Source organism: Octopus bimaculoides, chromosome 11, assembly GCF_046866305.1.
Source record: "Octopus bimaculoides isolate indiv1 chromosome 11, ASM4686630v1, whole genome shotgun sequence".
Classification (NCBI taxonomy): domain Eukaryota; kingdom Metazoa; phylum Mollusca; class Cephalopoda; order Octopoda; family Octopodidae; genus Octopus; species Octopus bimaculoides.
In genome coordinates this window covers 42653598-42677295 of record NC_142938.1, presented here as the reverse complement: position 1 = coordinate 42677295, position 23698 = coordinate 42653598, and the positions used below count along the sequence as shown (strand labels likewise).

General features: G+C 36.4%; 1 protein-coding gene across 1 annotated transcript in view; it reads left to right on the top strand.

Moving 5' to 3' along the window:
* The window catches only part of LOC106872600 (uncharacterized), a 314391-nt gene that overhangs the window by 233388 nt on the left and 57305 nt on the right, over nucleotides 1-23698 (top strand). The window contains exons 58-62 of the mRNA XM_089360611.1: nucleotides 7313-7474; nucleotides 12474-12641; nucleotides 16177-16356; nucleotides 19708-19875; nucleotides 22633-22800. Of these exons, the coding sequence (XP_089216737.1) occupies nucleotides 7313-7474; nucleotides 12474-12641; nucleotides 16177-16356; nucleotides 19708-19875; nucleotides 22633-22800 (846 nt within the window). The remainder of the gene's footprint in view (nucleotides 1-7312; nucleotides 7475-12473; nucleotides 12642-16176; nucleotides 16357-19707; nucleotides 19876-22632; nucleotides 22801-23698) is intronic.

Sequence of the window (23698 nt, the reverse complement as noted above, 5' to 3'; positions counted from 1 at the left end):
TGAGACGCATCTTTGCCTCCACTGATTCACTTGCAAAGTGTTGAGTAAAATCATTTCGTTGCAGACCTCCTTTGAGTCTTTTTATTATCACTGAATCACACATAGTCCCCAGTTGGTAACATTGATTTCAAGGCCTTCCCAGATGAGTGACTGGTTGTTCTAAGACATTTATTGATTGTAATATTTTTCTGCCCAGTTACCTATCGGTATAGTGGTCATTTGCAAACTCCAGAGGTGACACTTTCATTTCCCTTTACTCCAAACGTCACACGTTGTTATTTCAATTGGGTCATGCCCTTCCAATTGCTATACATCCGTAATGCATCTTACAGCTGTGCCTGTCACCTGTATGGTGAGGAATCCTACATTGGGGAGTAGTAACGACTACGCTAGGGTAGCCGACTGATTATCGTGATCATTCGTTTTTTGGTTTCCTGTAGCTTTACTGTCTTTTACAAACCCAGTGAACATACATATATTTCCAATTTGAAAGAAATTCAAACAATACATATTAGACCCAAGTTAAAAACATTCCCAACAATTCAACTTCTCTGCTTTACATTAACACACCCAGCCCCAATTGGGGCTTTAACTCCCACATTTTTCAGCTCCAAGAGCTCTATTTTTCAGGAGCAAAATCCTTTTTACAGGGTCCATAACACTACAATTTTCGAATATGCGCATAAATATTAGATATATAAAGATGACAATGTGTGTCTGTGTGAATCCCTAAAACTCGAGAACTACACAACCAATTTCATTCCAAATTAACACAAGTCTTACTTAGGGTCCATGTAGTGTCTTAGGCGAAAGCAATTTTTAACTTCTTGCATAGTTCGAGCCCACAATATCATATCTCCTCCACTATTCCAGTATTACCTGTCAAAAGTGAAACAATAACATCACTACTGTAATGTCAGATACTTTCACTTTAACACTGAAACTATTCCACTATTTCAGTATTACGTGTCAAAAGTGAAACAATAACATGTCGCTACTGTAATTTCAAATACTTTCACTTTGATACTTTCAATTTTATACTGAAACTATTAAAGTGAAACTATACTCTCACATATATACAGGCATACTATAAGACCCAAGTTAAAAACATTCCCAACAATTCAACTTCTCTGGTTGACATTAACACACCCACCTCCAATAGGGGCCTTCATTCCCACATTTTAGAGCTCCATGAGCTCCATTTTTCAGGACACACATTTGTACTCATCTATATATGCTTTTGAATCCATAGATATCTAAGTATGGTTATGTACACAGGCACAGACATGTGTGTTGGAGTGTCTAAAACTATTTGTATGGTCTTATATACTGTTTGTAGGCTTTTTATGTGCCTTATATTTTTATATTTTCATTTTTCATTTATTTTTATTTTTATCTTTACTGTATTCTTATTTTTATTTCTATTTTTATTTTTATTTTATTTTTATTTTTACTTTATATTTGTGTTGAATTTTTGTGTATCTCTGAAGAGGCCTAGCGAATCATGCATGTACCCCCATTTCAGCATTTCATCTGCTAATTACTCCGGCACGCAGGAGCTATAGGGATAGAATGGGGCATGCCAACGCTAGGCCGAAACAGCTGTAAGTTTCTGTATATTCTCCAATTGCTAAATGTACTTTATATTTGTAACCTTGATTGTTAATATGACATGGTATGTCATAAACATCTATATATTGTGGTTTTTGTCATTTTAGCTACAAAATAAATTAATTAATTCAATAGAATACACTGACTGCAAGTCGATGGATACCGCATATTCTCCTCCATTTTCTTATTGCTATATAACTTTAGGATAAAATAACCCCCTTTTACCCGCACCCACTTATTACACTTGGTATAACACTAGTGTAATAATAATTAGGTACCCTCCCAGCAGTATATTGGATAGATACTATCCCTTAATGGTTTGAATCCTCAACCCCTAACTCTCTTGTATTATACATATATATAGATATATATATATATTTATATTTTTATATATATATATATATATATATATATATATATATATATATATATATATATATATATATATATATATATATATATATATATAAACTTAGATATGTTTCGACCAAAGATTGGTCCATGCCATGTCTAACTTAATAGCACCACCTGATAGGATTATCTAAATCCTTTCTAAGTCAAGGTTTGTAGTAACATGGTCCATTCAAGTTGTGAGTTCTTGTTGAGTGAGTTTTATCCAGGTATAGGTGCTTTATCTGGTATTCCTGGAAGAAATTTGTCCAGACTCTGTTTAAAGGTGATGGGATCCTTTTCTTCTTTGATCAGTTAGGGACAATGTTAAACAGGGCAGGGCCTGTTGAGAAAAAGAAAGTGTCGAAGTGTACCAATATGTTGTGATCCTGAATTGGGCAGGGGACGTATGGCTCGTGGTCACAGCCTTGGATGAACCTTGAGGCTAATGTTCAGGTCGTTTGGGCAATGCTGGCGGTATATTCTCCACATCGTGCAAATGATGTACCGCTCGCAGCGGCGCTGGAGAGAGTAGAGTTTCAAGGTTTTAATGCGGTCCCAGTAATCGAGATCAGTCATACTCTTAATTCGTTTAGTGAATGCCCTCTGTGGTGATTCAATTTTCGAGATGTTTTGTTTTGTATGGGGAGACCACAGGGGGCAGCAGTATTCGAGGTGTGGCGGTACAAAGGAGAAAAGTGGAATGATGACACGTTGTTCTCTGGACCGGAAGGTTCTTAAGATCTAGGAGCTCATCCTACAAGCTATATCGACCTTATTATTGATGTGGGAACTCCAACTGAGATTGTTATCAACAATTACTCCTAGGTCTCTGATATCATTAGATGTTGTGAGCGGTTCCCCTTAATTAAGAGAGTATGACTGTTTTAGTATAGTCTTTCTTCCAAAATGCATCAGCTCAAATTTTCCCTCGTTTTGTTTCATTTTCTTTTTGTTTGCCCATTGATTCACCGCATATAGATCAGATTGGAGTTGAGTTCAGTCTTCTTCTTCATTGATGATTTGCTAGAGCTTAGTGTCATCATCAAATCTTTTCACTTTGCAGTGTTTTACGACGCTGGAAAGGTCGTTTATGTAGATTATAAAGAGGAGCGGGTCCAAGACAGTCCCCATGAGGGACACCACTAGTGACTTTTGCTGGGCTTGAGTGGACTCCATCGACTACAACATGTTATGTTCTCTTCGCCAGGAAATAGTCAATTCAGTGTAGAAGTTTTCACGGATTCCAACATTTGCCAATTTTGAGAGTAAGATATTATGGTCAACCCTGTCGAACTCTTTACTAAAGTCAAGATATATGACATCAGAGTTCGAACCTGTTCTCAAGGCTTTAAGTATATCCTCAATGTGATGTAAGAGCAGTGTTAGACAGTCCCTCAAACAGCGAAAGCCATGCTGATTTGCATTTAGGAGTTTGTGGATCTCGAGGAAGCCAGCTATCCTTGATCTTACCACTCTTTCAAACACTTCAATGATGTGGGAGGTGAGTGAGATTGGGCGATAGTTGACTGCGAAGGATTTGTTTCCATTTTTTGAAAACCGGGATGACAGACTGTGATAGGAGCTGTTTCGGTATATAACCTGAGTTTAAAGTATTTCTCCAGAGGTTGGTCAGAGGGACTAGCGGGGAATCTATTAGGGCCTACAGCAGAATAGTATTTGACCTCATTTATTGCTGCTATGATGTCTGAGGCAGTGAAGGTTATGTCCGAGATTTTATGTTGGGAATCAACTTCGTTCGCTACTCTTACGTCAATATCAGTAGGATCACTAAAGACAGAGCAGTATTGTTTCTGCAGTATTTCTGCCATTTCTTTAGCATCGTGTTGGGGAATGCCGTTATCATCGATCAGTAGCCCAGTTGGTGAGACAGCGGTTCTCTGCTTATTTGCATAAAATAGAACACTTTTGGGTTCTGTTTGATTTTTTTGATTACCCACTGTTCCTCTGCAGCTCTTTGATTTTCAATGGAGGTTTCATGTCGGTCTGCAGATGAAGTTTTTCCAACTCCAGCGTTTTCATTGTTGTTGAATGTGGATGTTGTATGTGGGAGTATTTTGATTGGTTGATTTTTTTATTGAGTCTTTTGATGCGCCTGATGAGTGTTTCTTATCTTTCTGGGGAGCCAGTTTTTGTTTGTGTTAGTGGATTTCGTAGTAGCGTGTTTTGAGCATGTATAGGTGACAATGTTCTCAAAGTGTTGCCATGCAATCTCAATGTGAGTAGAACTGAGAGTGAAGGACCAGTCCCTGGCGGACAGATCCTTTCTAATTGCTCCCCAGTCCGCTTTGTGGAAGTTTATGTTGTCAAATAAGTGCAGTGGGGTGGAATTGGCTGGTTTGGTTTTGATAAACCGGGAATTAAAATTGCAGAGTATCATATCGTGGTCTGAGAGGAGAGTTTCTTTCAACTGAAATACTGTGAACGGAGCTAGAGTGGTTGGTTAATATTAGATCCAAGATCGTTTTATTCTGTCTTGTTGGTTCGAGCACTAGCTGAATCAGGAAAAATTTATCCATTAGATTAAAGAGTAATTCTGCTGCTGCTTTGTCTGATGTAGAGTATTTGCCTAACTTCAGAGTATTTGTGGGCCAGTTTATATGAGGGAGGTTTAAATCACTACTATATTTCCGGAATTGTATTTTTGAAGGAAGGACTTGATTTTGCTGAGGCACTCTTCAAAGCACTTTAGAGGTGCTTCGGGAGGCCTGTAAAGACCAACAATGATTATGTCTTTGGCTTTGTTGAATAGTAATATAGATTCACAATAGCCATTGGGAAATATATCCTTGGCATCAACTGAAAAGGAGTCATGGAGAAAGATGGCTGTCCCCACTTTATTTCGGTCTGTGCGATCTGCACGGATGATGGTGAAATATTTTATTTTCACCTCGGCATCCATATGTGTGTTGTTTAGGTGAGTTTCAGTAAGGATAAAGAAAAGGAAGCAATGTGCCGTTTCGGCAAGCCAACTCTCTATGTATGGGATCTTCCATTTTGGGGCAATGAGCGATGGGTTGATGCCACGTACATTTAATAGGAATGTCGAGAAAGAGTAGGTTGATTTTTGCATTGTTCTAAGAGCTAAGTGTTATGTTTTATGTTGTTCAGAGGTAGCAGTGAGGGGAGTTTTGTATAGAGCTGTGTGCGTGTAATTTTCTAGTTGGTGGTGGGTGTGTGTTCCTTACGTTTTGCATAAATGGTTGCTGATAGCTCGTTGGATCTCCTGGCTTAGGTCGGCCTTCATATTTTCTAGATAAGTTAGTAAAAAAGAGTTGCCCCTTTGGTTTGCTATTTGATCAGATGATACATAGTTCATGTTTATGTTATTTGGTGTCATGGTTTTTCCATAGTTCTGTATTCGTTGTTTAGTTGTAGGAAGTGAAATGTGGTTGTATTTTGTTTTTGTTGTTGTCGTAGGTCTCCTCTGTTGCTGTTCATATTTTTCGATCGTTTTGTGCCCTCCAGATGATGGTGGTTGCATTCTGGGTTCAAGCACATCTTTAGTGACACAGAAGTTTGGCACAGTTTAGGATGGAAGAAGGTGCATACATTGCCTTTTGTGCATCCATATTTAGGATCAGGGCCATGGACTCTGTATTTAGGACAGTATTTGGGGTGGAGGTGAGGGCATTTTTTTCCCATTACACCATATGGACAGGTGCCCTTAACAAGTTACGCCATAAGGTAGGATGGAAAAAAGCACAGCGTCCCTTGTTGTTAATGCCGCTGGGGCCAAATCTACAGCTACCTTGAGAATAGTAACGACAGGGTTTTTGACGTGGGCATAGTTGAGGTTTTTCTATATTGGCAGGATCATTGGTCAATGGTCCTATTGTAGTAGCAGTAGCAGACTGTTGTTGTTGTTGTTGTTGCTGTAGCGGCAGTGGAACTTGACTTGCAACTTTAGGGCTGGGTGGAATCAGGTCAGATAGTGGTGCCAAACAAGGTGCTTCCAATGTAGTAGCAGCAGCAGGCTGTTGTTGTTGCGATAGTGAATCCTGGCTTGCCACGGTAGTGTTGGGTGGAATCAGGCCAGATAGCGATATCAATGAGGATATATAAATAAATAGTTACCATTCGATTTTATCATTCCGATTTCATTATATCATTATATATAATTTTTAATATATGATTGTAACAACCGTCTATATGTTGTAAATATCCTTGTCCGTCCCTTCTATGTATAGCTTTTCACAGGTAATAAAGAAATGTTTTTAGCAGCAACCCAAACAAAATACAGAATGATCCTGCATGTTTCTTCTTTCAGATTTTTCATAAATATAAACTTCATTACAATGCTGTGTCGACAACTTTAGAATCAACTATATTATCTTGTTTTACGTCCTTTACATTATACATTTACGTCATTTACATTATGTGATATCCAATTTTGGAGAATAATATTACAATTGGAAGTGTGGTGGATCTATTTGCGAAACTATGTTTTGAAATCTTAATTTTAAAAAATGGAACAGAAGTAAACTTTCAAATTCATACACCTATGATTTCGGTTAATATAATTCATTGAATTCGACACCTCGTTGTGGGTGTCAAGTCAATCTCAAACATGGTAATTACTCAATGCTGTGGAAGTAAAACTGTTAATGAATTACATTATTACGTGCAGTGGGAGAGAGTGAGCTGGCAGAATCGTTAACACGCCGGACAAAGTGCTTAGCCGCATTTCGTCCGTTTTCACGTTCTGTGTATGTGTTTAAATTCCGCTGTAGTTGACTTTGCCTTTCATCCTTTCAGGGTCGATAAAATAAGTCCCAGTTGGGCACTGGAGTCGATGTAATCGACTAGTCCCCTTCCCCTTTCAGGCTAGTTATACAATATTTTAGTGCTAACCAGTTTCAGTTTAACAGTCTTATTTTTAGAATAAATTCGAAATAAACTGTAACATAATGATATTGCTGAAAGAAAGAAATAATTTCGGAAGGTAATGAGATTTGAAACCCCGAGAAATGATTATTTGAATATTAATGCAATTAATTGATCTTTACTCTGAATCCCTGTGCCATCAATGTCTTATGGATCTTGCTCTTCAAGCGTTTCTTCAAATCAACTGTTTATATGTTTTGTTTCTTTTGCCACATGGCCATGGTGATGTGGAACTAAAGTGACACCAATTTACTTTGTGTTTGTCGTTTGCCTTTATCTCAGAAATAGTTTCTTATATATTCAGCTCTCATTGATAAAATATCACATATGATCATCAGAGCGTTTAGCTTATCAAAATCTGTGGAGGAGGTGTCTAAATTCATATGTATAAAATATTTTTCAGCAACTCCGGTGAATGAAACTTCCGTAAAATGCCACTACCATGGACAAATGTATGTATTTGGGCAGATATTCACAGCTGTAGATAAATGTAATAATTGCAGTTGTGAATCCAAAGGAAAAGTGGAATGTACCGAAAAGAAATGTATTCCCTCAACAACTCCAGGTAATACTAAAAGTTCAGTTCTATATTTAAGAGATGAGGAATTATGTACATTATTTACATTATTTACATTCGACGGATATACCTTAGGAATGAGAACCCAGGTTCGAAATTTCCCCAAGACACCTGAAGAAGGCTGGAGGGTATATCAGCCGAAACGTTGTGTTAACAACAAACAAGATGAGGACAAATATCCGTAGAATATAAATAAAATACTAAAAGTTGTTTTTGATACAGAATGTACTGAACATTAGTTATGTCATAAACTCCATCGCCGTTTTATGCAAAAACAAATATTGCGTTCTTCTAAACGTATATGACTAGTATGTGACTAGTGTTTTTAACAATTTACACACACACACACACATATGTATATACTTATATACAGTATATATACATAAGTGTGTGTACCAATGTCTGTATGTATGTATGCATGTATGTATGTATGTATGTATGTATTTGTAGGAATGTTTTTTTAAGAAACAATTCGGCTGATAATGAGTACAATCATATTCTCCAGTAGATAACGTGTTATAATGATACATCAGCAACTTAAGAATCTTATTGCTATCATCTGGCTTTACTTTCTTTACAGTATAATAAATGTTATACGATTTTAAAGAATAATTTTGGGTTTGGAAGTGGGCGGTTGTGAGAGGAACAATATCTTGAAATCTAAATTAATAAAATGTGGATCAGGAGGCTGTTTCTATGTTAACATCCAATTCAGTGTGTAATATATGTTTCTTAATGATTTTAACTTTAATTCATTATACACTCAATAAAGTAGTTTTCTGAATGCCTCTTTGTGAATGTCAAGTCAGTCTCCAACACGTTGCTTGTATGATAATAGGGAAATGACAACGTTAATGGATTCAATTTTTGCATACAATCTCTCTATATATATATAACAGATACTCTGTGTGTGTGTGTGTGTGTGTGTGTGTGTGTGTGTGTGTGTGTGTGTGTGTGTGTGTGTGTGTGTGTGTGTGTGTGTGTGTGTGTATGTGTGTGTGTGTGTGTGTGTGTGTGTGGGTGTGTGTGTGTGTATGTGTGTGTGTGTGTGTGCGTGCGTGCAAGTATGAAGGTTTATAACTCGAGTTCCACCTAACCGAATCGATTGAAATTTCAGACATGCATTTGGTATGTTCCGAGGCATTAGTTATAACAACTGCTTCGATCAATGTTCGATTTTCGCAAAAATTCGATCGATAGTTATCGACTTTTTTCAAAAAGTCGTCTGATTTTGATCAAACTTGACATACCTATGCATTCTTACCCAAAGTTTTTCGTTTCATAATTATTGTTTTCAAATTCCGTTTCGTTTGAACACAGCACGGGAAAAACCGACTCAAAAAAATGCTTTTAAGGCAGGCCTTAGTGCCGGAACCATTGAGCCGATTTAAACCAAACTCGATAAACGAACGCATTTTCACCCAACGAGTCTTATGCCATGTTTCATTTCATTAAATTGCGCTTTGTTTGAGCACAATTCGACAAACTCACATTCGAACAAAATGCCTTTGTTGAAGTAGCTCCTGATTTGTTTTTCTGAGAACACTGACCCCATTCCTTCTCCGATGCATAAACAATTAATCTCCACCATGGTGTGCACACACATTGTGACCCCCCACGTGACCTCAAAATAGCCACTGCCAATAACAGTAAACATCCGGCACTGAAGCTTTCCATTACAATAAATGAAAGCGATTTCTATGTGTAGCATGAGATAGTTAAAGCAATAACAGCCTCTGCACTGCACAAGCTTTCACTAGTAGTAGTAACCGGCGTTGCACGGGTCTTAATAAATTATCATGAAACTGCGGAAACATGAGGCCTTACACTTGAGAAAAGACGGTTTGTGACGTGACATTTTTAAAGCAATAACCTTGGTAACCTCTTGAATCAAATCAAAACCCAAGCTGCTTTTCTAAAAGTTATATTTTAGCGCTGTTTACGGTTTCCGTGTACAAGTGCTTTCGGGTGAAGCCGGGCCAAACCGCTGAACCACCGGATCGATTCGATTGAAATTTCAGATATGCATTAGTTGTGTTCCGAGGCATGCTTTAGTCATAACAACTGCTTCGATCAATGTTCGGTTTTCACAAAAACTTGATCGATAATTATCGATTTTTTCAAAAAGTCGTCCGATTTCAACCAAACTCGGTACACATTTGCAGTTTGACCCAAAGAGTTTCATGACGTCGCGGTACTCAGCGGATGACCGGAAGACTGAAACTGAACTACAGAAGCAAAATGAAGCTGCATACCACTTAATCAATGTGTTTATTGGTCCAGCATTTGATGTGACACCAGATTATTCAGATTTATTTATGCTAGGGATCCACTATAACAGCTACACAGTGCATCCGAGCCAACACAAGTGCTTTTATCTTCACCGTCTGTTGCATGAGGTATGTGGGCCCCAGTCGTTTGATGACTTAAGGACTGTCGATGGCTCTGCATGCAGCACTTACAAGTACGCATGCCTCAAGCGAGTTTGCTGGAAGATGATGCGCAATGGGAGGCGACGTTATTCGAAGCTGTTGCACCCCAGACAACTAAGCATCTACGAGTTCTATTTGCTGTTATGCTGCAAATTTGTGAACTGAACAACCCTTTGTCTTTGTGGCTCAAATTTAAAGACGACTTGTCGGAGGACTTCATACGTCAGGCGAAGTTGCTTTTTCCTGGGATAGAAAGTATAAGCGATGAGGTATACACTCAAGCCGTGATCGACATTGAAAGTACAGTTGTATCATTCGGTGGCAATGACTTGCCCTCATACGGTCTGCCTAAGCCGCTACGTTCAGAGTCAAACTTACTTTCTACAGCTCTTTTGCGAGAGACGTCCTACGACACAGATGCCCTTACCAATTTCGTCTTAGAAACTGAACCAAAGCTTCTTCCGGATCAACGGCATGTTTATACTATTGTGTGCGCCACAGGAAAAGTGGTTTGTTTTTTCTTGATGCTCCAGGGGGTACAGGCAAAACCTTTGTAACGAAGCTCATCCTAGCGAAGGTCAGGATTTAAAAGAGCATTGTGGTTGTGGTCGCATCTTCAGGGATTGCTACAAATTTGCTGCCTGGCAGCAGAACTGCATACACCACCTTTAAGTTGTTTTCAATTTAACTATGTCAGAAACACCTACCTGCAATATAAGCAAGAACTCTGACCAGGCCCAAGTGCTGAAACGCTGTCAGCTTATTGTGTGGAACGAGTGTACTTTGACCCACAAGGGAGCCTTCGACGCATTAAACAAAACCCTTCAGGATATCAGGGGTTACAAAGCCCACATGGGAGTTGTTACGCTTTTGCTTTCAGGTGACTTTGGGCAAACTCTTCCTGTTATCCCCAAAGGCACGCGAGCAGATGAGGTTCAAGCATGCCTTAAGTCGTCTCCGCTCTGGCATCATGTCAGGTCACTGACCCTGACAATCAAAATGAGGGCTCGATTGCTCGGCGACCAAACGTCGGCTAACTTCTCAAGTGACATTCTGAAACTTCGTGATGGTAAAGTGTCTCTTGACGCTGATGGGGAACTGGACGTCCACCCGTTCACAACTTCTGTTTCATCTTTGGCCGAACTCACCCATAAAGTTTTTCCCCATTTAAAAGATAATTACTTCAGCCATGAATGGCTGTCTGAAAGAGCAGTGCTGGCTCCGAAAAATGTGACCGTTACAAAACTCAATGATTAACTGTTGCAGTCACTTCCTGGTGCTCCTTTCGCATAAAAATCTATAGATACGATGGTAGATGCGAATGAATCGGTGAATTTCCCAACATGGTACATAGCAGCAAAACACACACACACACACACACATACACACACTCAGACATGCACACACAAGGAGACAGATGTATATACATACATATACACACATGCACACACATACATAAAAAAAAAAAACACACAAACACAGGAATATGCAGAATACATACATACGTACATGCAAACACACACATACATACATATATACATACACACATATATACATATATACATATGCACACACACACACAGACATACATACACACACATGCACACATGCATACATACACATGCACACTGAGACACACACATGTGCAAAAACAAACAAAAGCAAAAACAGAACGCAGCGTAAATAACGGACAGAGTCAAGACTATTGAAAAGGTTGCAAGATGCAACGAAAATTTTAGGAAAATAAAAATAAGAAATAAGTGGAAATTTTAACGATGAGTGTGTTAAATTTTAAGGCACAATAAGAAAATGACTCTCCACAGACACAACAGAATATGCTTCAACACACGAAATCACATAAAAATATCTTGCAAACCAAATCCAAAAACGAAATAAAATATTACAGTGATTGGCTTATACATTTTCTGTCAACAGTAACCCCAAAAAGTGCCCAGGAATTCTAAAATCAAATTCTTGTCTCCAGTCTCATGGAGCTGAGTTCAATAAATTATAGATAACGTCTTCGCTGTTGATGATGTCAAACTATAACAAAAAACATGTTGGAAGCAGTGAATCGGTGCACATCGTTATCCTCCCCTAAACCATGTGAAATGCCTTCAGCTAATGATTTTAACACATACTTGTTTCCTGTGATTTGTAGTCCTATATCTTATCACTGAGCTGTTTCCGTTTAATCTCATTAGTGGAATTTATTCAAACTAAATTGTAATCCTAAATGACATTATTGCAATGAACACATCAATTCCGATAAATAAATGGGAATTAAAACTGAGAAATTATTCTTTCAATATTGATGTAATGATTATTCATTTTGATTTTGAGTTCAATCATTATGAATGTATTTCAATGCAAATTAGAAGTTTGTAACCGGTGTATTTTCTTGCTAGCTACATTAATGATTTATAACATTGTGTCGCTTTTCTGTCGTCTTGGTGTTATATTCAAAAGGCTAATAAACTAGTCAACTATTTTTTATGCGAGAAGCAGAAACGTCTTCGAATTCATACTGAATTCTTGTTAAACTTTTCTTTCAGAGACTTCGACACAGATGAAGCACAATTATTTTCTTTGCCACTACCACGGAGAGGTACACGTTATCGGGCAGACGTTCACAGCTGGAGATAAATGTAATACGTGTACTTGCAAATCGAAAGGAACTATAACATGTACTGAACGAAAGTGCTCTCAAGGAAAAAGTCAAGGTAATACGAAACATGGCAGAAAGAAAATAACTCAGAGAGGCGTCTTGCCTACTAAATACAGATAAGGTAGAATCTTGGATGCGTAATATAGTAAACTGAGGAGGGTGTTCTGCTTTCTAAGTTCCGGATAAGGTCTTACATCGGTAACGTAGCAGACTAAAGGACTTCCATCAACTAAGTTTATCCAAGCAATGTGTGTGTGTATGTTTATATATATATATATATATATAATAGAAATATGTTACAAAAACAAAATAGAAACTACACGTGGAAATGTAATGGGAAAGTAAGAAGAAAAATAAGCGAAAATGCACATTGAAAATCAAAAAAAGTAAAGGCTTTTTATGAAAAGTAATGATAGATATATACAATTAGATGAACTGAGGTAGGAATAAAAGTAATAAAAGTCATTATTGTGAGCTGTTAAAGAGATTCAAAAGCATATTGGTTTCGTAATAACTCTAATCATTGCTTTGAAAGCACACCGAATACTGAACGGTGTCAGGTCTACTAGTCCCTGAGTAAAAAGATTATGTGTAAGGGAGGTAAGTAGTTCTGGATTTGGTGCAATTAGGGTAGATCTAGCTCTGTAATGTGAATGGTGTATGGGGTGTATGGGGATTAGTGGTATTAAATGGAAGGTTAGTAGTGTTCTATATTATGTTATGTGTTCATATTTAGTTGTGGAAGATATTTATTGATGAAAGTTGCCTCTTTATTCATTCTTTGTTTATTGAGGTGTTCTGTGAACATTGATAGAGGGGAAAAATTAGGAAAATAGGATTAAGATTCCTCGCACACCTTTCTATGTGTCCACTGATCTGTATCTGTCTGTAATGTGGGTGACGGCTTTGTTCTTTGTGGAGAGTGGTTCTTCTACGGAGTGACATTCCTGTTTGGCCAATATAATTATTACCACACCCTAAGCATATAATGGCATAGATTAGATTTTCCGAGGCACAGGCGAAATTTGATTTAATCTTAAATATTTCACCTTGTTTAAAGTGGAACTCTGAACCCCTCCAAAAGGTGGGGGCAAGTACCACAGTTAGGTCGACCACATTTTTTCACTTTTGGTTCTGTTGTTAATGGATACAGCCTTGCGCTGGTTAATATTTTTTCAGTGATTTAGATTGCATTTTACTTTTGATAATTTTGTGCAAGTCTAAAATTTGTTCATTGTTTTATCTCTTGTAAGGATGGGTAGATTTTGGATGATAACGTTAAAGGCTTCGTTGTTTCTAGTGTTATGTGTGGAGACGTATGGCAGTATTTTTAAGTCTGGTTTAGTATTTCGGTTGACTTCCCTTAATGTTCGTATGTCTATTTCCTTAGCTCGTTTAATTCCATCATTTATTAAAGATATTGGGTAATGTCTTTTGATTAGTATTGATCTGAGTTCAAGGAGTATTCGTTCCCGAGTATAGGAGTATGTGTGTGTGTGTGTGTGTGTGTGTGTGTGTGTGTGTGTGTGTGTGTGTGTGTGTATATGAAGGTGCATGGCAAGGCCCAGTGGTTAGAGCATCGGGCTTACAATCGGGAAATTGTAAATTCGATTCCTGGACCGGGCTGTGTATTGTGTTTTGAGCAAGACACTTTATTTGACGTTACTCCAGTTCATTCAGCTGTAGAAATGGGTTGCGTCATCACTGACAGCCAAGCTGTATCGGTCTTTATATTTCTCTTAGACAACATCGATGGCGTGGAGAGGGAAGACTGATATGCATGAGCGACTGGTGGTCTCCCACAAACAACCTTGCCCGGACTTCTGCCTCGGAGGGAAACTTTCTAGATGCAATCCTCTGATCATTCATGACTGAAGGGGCTTTTAGAAACAGCTGTAAGATAATGAAGTTCATAAGATAATAATTTATTCCTTTGTCATCTCATTTTCCTATTACCTCTCTATACTCGTTTAGCACTTTGTTTTGAAGTAAGCATATACTGAGTTCTATACCAGGTTATTAGTCTCGAAATACGTAAGGGAAATATATATATGTATATGCAGATAGATAGATAGATAGATAGATAGATAGATAGATAGATAGATAGATAGATAGATAGATAGATGGATGGATGGATGGATGGATGGATGGATGGACATAGATAGATAGATAGATAGATAGATAGATAGATAGATAGATAGATAGAAAGTATGGGGGTTTAGTTCACAAGTAATCTAAACGATTAGGTACGCTAGGTAAGTGCTGTAACGGATTACTGGGGCTCCAAGTTTATAGCTGAGACGGTAGTTATGGAGATATTGCAGATTTCCGATGCAGCGGATATATAATTGTTAAACAGGTCAACAAATGTTAAAGCAAGGCAAACATCTCGAGTCGTATACACTATTATAATTGGAAAAAATTCAGTCCCACAGTTTTTTCTGAGATATCCCGCCATTAGAGACAAATAGGGAAAAATAGGGAAAATGAGAATGAAATATATATATTAATGCGATGACATAGAGGGAGGGAGTAAAAGAATAAGGAGATGGAGAGAAAGAAGAAAAGGAAACATAAAAGTTCATAGTTCAACTTTTCGATGTTGTAGGAACAAGTGCATAAGTCCTTAGGTGCAATCCTGCATAGTTCCATGTGGGTTTTAAATCCAGAGAAAAAAAGACGTTTACTATATCAGGATTTTAACCCACATGGATCTACGCAGGATTGCACCTAAGGACTTATGCTCTTGTTTCTACAACATCGGAAAGTTGAACTATGAACTTTTATGTTTCTTTTTTCTTCTTTCTCTCCTCTTCTTATTTTTTTTTACTCCCATCTCATTAATATATATATACCATTCTTATTTTTCCCAATTTGCCTCTAATGACAGAATATTCTATACTCGGGGATATTCCAGAAATAATTGTAAGAATTTGAATTTTTTCCAATAATAATATTGTATACGACTTGAGATGTTTGCTTTGCCTTAACGTCTGTTGTCCTCTTTAACAATTTATATATGTATATATATATATATATATATATATATATATATATATATGCGAACCATTAATAAATTTGTACACCGAGTTTGCTTCCAGAGACAACAAACTCTTTTAATTAGTTTATATAACAAGGAATTCAGTGTCCAATATATTGTACACTCAACCGTTTTAACTGAACAATTTCAATTTCTGAAATAAATGAACATTGTAATCTAAAATGAAATAAGAATTGCTATTTTATAAAAAGATTGTTTAATTATTTCTGTAATGAATATTGATCTTTACTTTGAAATTAGTGTATCGTATGAAGAATTTTTCAATCCAATATATAGAGCCTTTAGTCTATTCTGAATAGTCACTTACTTCAAGTGTCTTTTTATATATGCCCTTTATATGATGCGTCTCTTTTATTATGTCCTCCTGAAGACAGTGAACTAAGGTAATCAGTTTACATTTTGTATCTATTTTGTGTTCTGAATTCGGTGCAAAGTACATTTAGAATATTCTCTCGTCGTTGTCTGATAAATTGTCGACCAAATCTTTGCGAATCGTCTTCAAATGCTTATTAATTGAATGTGTGTAAAGGTTTTCTTTCAGATATTACAACACAGAAGATCGATATTTTCATTGAATGTCACTATAATGGGAAAATATACAAATTTGGGCAGACGTTCATGGCGGTGGATAAATACAATCAGTGCACCTGTAAGACCAAAGGAAATGTAACATGTACCACAAAGACATGTCCTCCCAAAAATACTGAAGGTAATGCAAAAGGATTTTTATATAGGATATACTAGCATACATCACCCATGTATCATAAAGTAATTATTTACATCTGAACAAGATCTTTGTGTATATAAATTGGGCATAAAATTAAAACTGGTTAAAGAGTTTGTTCCTCCGTGTGTGTGTGTGTGTGTGTGTGTGTGTGTGTGTGTGTGTGTGTGTGTGTGTGTGTGTGTGTTACCCCCGATGGTAAAATTTTCTAGTATTATAGGGGGAACTGGATTTAGATTCTATAGAGACATAGACTTGGCTTCTAAAATAAATTATCATAAGAAGCATGTAACTCTGATTTTGTACTATATTGTAAGAAATCTGATATGTGACTCTGAAGGATAACACTTGAGAACATTTTCGAGAAAATTTTTAGTTGCCTTGCTAAATTTGATGGTGCCGGTTTCAGAAATACTCACAGAAATTTTCTACCACCTTAAGTTTTTTGTTAAACATGAATTCATTTTGACCAAAAAATGTCAATTTTGCCATTAAATGCAATACTAAAATAAGAAACTAACACAAACCAAATAGTACTTTTTTTATTATTTAACAAATATATTACTCAAAATGTTTAATTACAACTTGCATCACGACAGTCTCTTTGCAGAGACCAGCAGTAGTCAGCCATCATGTTTGTGTTATACCTGCCTCGATACCTATCCTCCATTTTTCAGGGAAGTAGTCCAGATGACTGTGCAGGAAATTCACATTTACACTCATGATGCAGCCCAGTGCTCGAAAACTGGTTAACAGGGCCTGCACAAGTTTTTCATAATTTGATGGTTTCTTGTTTTCCAGAAAATCAGACACAACTGCAGCAAAAGCATTCCATGCTTCTTTTTCAACGCCAAACGTGATCTCCAAAACCTGATCGTCCCACAATAGCCTCCTAATATATGACCTGTCAAACACACCAATCTTAATTTTCTCGCAAGACAAAGCTGGAAACTTTCTGTTTAAATATTTGAAGCAGTCACTATCTCAGTGCTTCAACACATGTTTTATACACTGAAATACAAAATTCAAGTTAGTTGTCATCTGGGAAAAGCATTTTCAGAATTGTCAACAGCTGCAAAGTAAGCAAATGCAGATTTTTGATGGCAAAGTTCCACAAAGGGCATACATACCATGAAGTTCTTTTTACAACTTTTCAGCTATGCTTAACGAAAAGTGATCTTGATCCATGTGATCTCACAATTAAAACATTAAAGGTGTATTCAAAATAACAGTTTTCATTAAAAAATAGTTAAAATTTCGACAAAACATTCTCATCTGGTTTTCAATGATAGCCACACTAAATCAAAACAGAGTGTGGGCATATCTACAGACAAATTCCACAAATATGAGATATGTATGGTGTTAAAGACCACAGAAATGTGTTGTTTATTAATATCATATTTAAAACTGGTTAGGTTGAAAATAGTTTGATGCTCTGTATTTAATGAAGATACTAAAAACATGACTTTTGTTTTCACTTTTGTAGTTGCATTTACTTAAATGATATTGAAAAACTATATTTTCGAAGTTATGTCAAACTCCATATATTGGTCAACATTTGATAAAGCCAGATATATCCTTAGAAATGGTGACAATGCCAGAAATGTTGAAAAGTGAACATTTGAGTTTGGGAAAAATCTTGACGTGATATTTTTTAAATCAGTATCCCAAAATTACTTGGAAACATGTCTCCAAAACCTGACAATAAAAAAAACTGTTTCCCAGTGTAATATGATTGAAAAAGAGAAACAAAAATATTTTATAATTCAAATTAAGAAAATGAAGTTGAAAAGTGAGCCTTCAGTTTTAGATATGCAATTATTATATAAATATGTTTTTAATTCGAAGAGAAAGGCGGGAATTATAATTGGTACCAGGAAGAATTGAGGACCCAGCCCACTGGCGCGGAAAGAGACAACTAGTAATATAGTAAAGATGTTGTCGATGACACAGTAACTGCTGGTGACAATGAGAAAAATATGACAGAAAGAAGCGAAGGCAGGCTTTACAGACATGCGATTGTGGAGAATAACATTCCTTTTTACTATAGGCACAAAGCTATTTGATTTTTATCTTTTTATCTTTTTGTTGAAGGGTGCTAGCCGTTTACATGGACCCCACTACTTAACTGGTGCTTATTTTATCAACCACGAAAGAATGAAAAGTAAAGTCGACCTCTACAAAACCTGAGCTCAGAATGTAAAAGTGGTCGAAATGCCGCTAAGCATTTTGTCCGACATGCTAAAGATTCTGCCAGCTTGCCTTATTGAGAATAATGATTTCAAGTTTTGGTACAAGGCCACCCAGTTTGGGGGAGGGGTTAAGTCGATTATATCGATTCCAGTACTCAACTGGTACTTATTTTATCGACCCCCAATGGATGAAAGATAGAATCGACCCTTGCGGAATTTGAACTCAGAACGCAAAGACGATCAAAATGCCACTGAGCATTTTGCTCGGCGTACTAACGATTCTGCCTTCTCGCCACCTTGTCATAAAGAATAATATTGAGACTAGAATAGAGATTTTGTTTGCGAAAGGAAAACAATCTGAAATCTAAATAATAAAATTATAGTAAAAAGTAAGCCCTTAATTTCAACCAGCTTCAATGTATATGCTTTTTGTGATATGGCTGTCCTCAATTGATTACCGATTTGAGATACTAGTTTTCTCGACGTCTCTTTGTGTAACTGAAATCTAGAGAATATATAGAATTTATTTCAGAATTTGAGCTGACAGACAGTTGCCAATCTAATTGAGACTATGGTAAATCTTTGACTCTTCAGGAACTCCTATCAATCGCTCTTGTTAAATGGATGAGAGAAAATTTTCCCTACTCCTAGATATCATGTAAATCTTTTGCAAGAAAAACTTTGCGAGAAAATGGTGAATCGATGCAGCAATATACTTTCTTCGAGGCATAGCGAAAACTTTGCGGCCAATGTGCAGATATTGATCTGATGAATTTTTATCTTGATTTTGAACTCGGCTTTTTCTATCAATATTTTGCAATGCAAAATAATAAGTCTTGTCTTACAAGATGCGCTCTCCGGGCACCAAGTTATTCTCTTGGTTATTCTCCAAGTTATTCTCTTGGTTATTCTCCAAGTTATTCTCTTGGTTATTCTCCAAGTTATTCTCTTGGGATGATAGAACTAATGTAAGGAATTTACATTGTGTGTCTATATTTAGTCTACAGCTGGGAGACTAATGCACAAATGATATTGTCATGTCATCATACGAATAAAAAAAAGTGTGGTAAGCTGACTAAATCATTTTTGTGTGTGGGATAAAAATTCAAATTTATGTTGAATTCATATAATTTTTTATTTTCAGTATCTACATCCCAGAAAATCGACATGTTCATTGAATGCCATTACAACGGAAAAACATACAAATATGGGCAGACGTTTTTAGCTATCGATAAATGTAATAAGTGCAGTTGCATGACCAAAGGAAGTATAACTTGTTCCCAAAAGAAGTGTATATCTTCAGCAACTCAAGGTAACACTAAACCATATCTTTTTTAAAATAGAATGTACTCAGCATTATATGCTGATATTTTTATCAACGTATTATATGAAATAGATTATAGTGTTATTAATATCATATTGATGTAGCTTCTAAACTTATCAAACCCCGTTATATTTCTCTTCAGAATTTCTAGTAATATAGATTTGATTATTAGGATATGCTATCATCTAAAAAGACCCATGGCTAATATCATGCTTTACGTTATAACAAATCTGATATTCGATTTGAGTTGGAAGTGGAAGCTTAAATTGGAATAGTGGTTCTCAAAGGGAAGCAACTGTACTCGAAATCTAAGAATTGTATAATGTACAATTTTTAATGATTATGTGCGTTTTCTTAGTTTATTGTACTTTCGAGATACTAGTTTTCTCGACACTTTGCGAATGTTATGTTAATCTCTAACCAGATGGTTATGCTATATTATGGTCGTCATTTTCCTATTATCTGTAGATATTTAGCTGAAATACTAGGAAACCAGAATATTGAAATTAATTCACGATTTGTGCCTTTTATGCCCTGTCTGTGGCTGACATCTACCAACCATATCAGTAGAAAGGTAGATGCCTTTATAGTGTCCCAGTAACAGAGCTCTTTTGCTTCAGTGTTATGGTATTTAAATTGGATAAGTGATAAATTCCGTCACTGCTAGTTATGACGTCGATCTATCTCAATAATCTTTTCTACTCTAGGCACAAGGCCCGAAATTTTGGGGGAGGGAGCCAGTCGATTAGATCGACCCCAGTACACAACTGATACTTAATTTATCGACCCCGAAAGGATGAAAGGCAAAGTCGACCTCGGTGGAACTTAAACTCAGACCGTAAAGACAGGCGAAATACCGCTAAGCATTTCGCCTGGCATGCTAACGTTTCTGCCAGCTCGCTGCCCTCGATCTATCTCAATAATATTGAAGGATGAACTTAGAAGTGGAGTACTAACTTAACTTCCCCAAGACACATAGAAATGCTTGCAGCTAATATGAATGCAATACTTATAAATTAGTAGTTCAATATTTTGTCCACTATAGTCAGTATTGCTGAGTAGTTAAGAAGATCGCTTCACAGTCAAGATGTTATCCACTGCGAAGCATCTTGGACAAATGTCATTTTATATAGCCCCGGTTCAATCTATACCTTGCGAGTGAAAGTGGGTCGAAGGAAATTGTATAGAAGCCCATCGGTTGGATTGAACAGTTAACTCAAAAGGTACAGCCTTGTCACGTGCTATATCACGCTGATTCTGCTTAAGAATTATTTCAAGGACACATGTATCTGTAGAATGCTCAGCAACTTATACAGTAAATCAATATCAGAAATTAATCAAGAAATTAAGCTGAATCTTCGTTTTGAACGACGGAGATCCACCATCTTATCCGCTCAATGGTTTGAAATTAAAATCTTTATTTGTGGAGGAGATTCAAAATATATTGTAATCTAAATGCCAATGTTGTAATGAGAAACATTTAGAAAATATGAGACAATGGTATTTCAATGAAAAAGATAAGTTCTTGATAGTGTCTGGTCACATAGGTTAGTGTCGTTGTGTATCTATTTCAATGAGAAGCAAGTTTGTGGTGAGTGCGTATTCATATGAGCCATGTTATTATAGGGAAAGTCCTTTTTTAAAGACTCTGTTGCTGTCTCTATATGTTGAAAGACATACAGAAACACACACTCACATACAGACTGAGGGAGAGATATACACAAACACGCACACACAGGAATAAATACACACACAAACAACCCCGAAAATAACTATAAGTATTATATATCTACATATAGTTATTTTGGGGAAGATTGTGTTGCGTTGTTTTGACAGGTTCGCACTTAAAATTTCCGCGTGTTTAACCAAAACTTGTTAGTTACTATTGTGTTACTATGGTGTTACTATGGTTACTATGGTGTTACTATGGTTACTATGGTGTTACTATGATTACTTTGTTAGTTACTGTGGTTACTATGGTGACAACACTACCGATCTATCTACCTTTCACACACATGCCCTCTCTCCCTCTCTCTTTCTCACACACACACACAGTATGTTTTCTCAACAACAAATCTTTCTCTTCCTCTTTTCTCTCTTAAATATACGTTATGGCAGGCTTATCTCTCCTTTTGATACCTCCCGTTCTTCCCTCTCTTTACAAAGATGTTGTTATGGACAGACAGACGAAGATCAGGTTCTCTTATAATATAAGATTTATAAGAGCTGTGCTCTCTTACTATCACTGATTCATAATAACTTAAATGCTGTGCCGCAATGTTACATGTTCTTAGGACCATAAACAAATGTAAACAATTTAGTTTGCATGTTCTTTACGTTATTATCTGAGACAGTAAAAATATATGTACTCATATTTCATCATACACACACACACACACACACACACATATATATATATATATATATATATATATATATATATATATATATATATATATATATATATATATATATATATACACTCACCTTTACTCATATCTCCTCATTACATATATAGCTGCTCATAAAAATATTATCGTCATATTAGTGTGTGTGTGTGTGTGTGTCTGTGTCTGTGTGTGTGTGTGCCTTTGTGTGTGTGTGTGCCTTTGTGTGTGTGTGTGTTCGTGTTATCTCATCACCATACATATAAAAATGTAGTAATACAAACAAATATCTTTGTAGGCGAGGTGATCTTCAAATTTGTTTTCAAATTCGTACTCAAATGAAACTCTTTTCTTTCAGAAACTACAACACAGAAGATCGACATCTTCGTAGTATGCCGCTACAATGGACAAATATTCAAATTTGGGCAAACATTCACAGCTATAGATAAATGTAACAAGTGCATCTGCAAGCGCAAAGGAAATATAGTGTGTACTAAAAATACATGCCTTTCCACACAAACTCGAGGTAATATTTATGAAAAAGGATGTACTCAACATTATATGATAATCTTGATCACAGTTTTAAAACTATTGTTTGTGTCTAAATGAAAATATCTTGTATTCAAAATTTGCATAAAATATAAAATGTATAAAAATGGTAGCACAACCTGATACACATTGTAAAATTGTCCTGAATCTTATTTCTTCCTAGAATCTCATATAGATTTGATTAATAGCATGTGTTAGCATCTTCAAATACTTTCGGGTAACGATCTAGTTTTACTTACTTTACATTCTGAGACACGATTGTGAAGAATAATATTTGGATTAGGATAGAGGTCTTGGACAACAGAAATTTGTAAGCCTCAATTAAGAAAACAAAAAGGAAAGAAATTTTTCTCGATACCTTCTCATTAGGGGGGTATACCAGCCCCTAACATCAAGTTCATGCAATGTTCCGGGAAAATGAGGATTTTAATGCATTCTATAATTGGACACAGTGTTAAATACTTACCGTGATCTCTATAGACGTCTACCTGAGATAGTATAAAATTTAATATTGATTTCGAATTTTGGCACAAGGCCAGTAAGTTCGAGGGAAGGAGTAAGTCGATTACATTGGCCCCATTATTCAGCTGGTACTGATTTTATCTACCCCGGAAAGAGGAAAGGCTGCTTTTATGTAAAATTTAATATTACACTGAATTTATGGTTCTGCCATTTTTCCTTAGTCTGTGATAAAACAACTACCAATCATATCGACAGTAAGGCAAATGCCTCTTGGAGTCTCCATGAACTTTAAAACAGAGATCTTTCACTCTCGTTTTATGATGTTAGATGGACGAAAGATAACTTTCTACTGCCCTTATACTTGATGCCAACTAATGCAAATGACGTTTGTGAAGGAGTTTAGGCTTGTTACA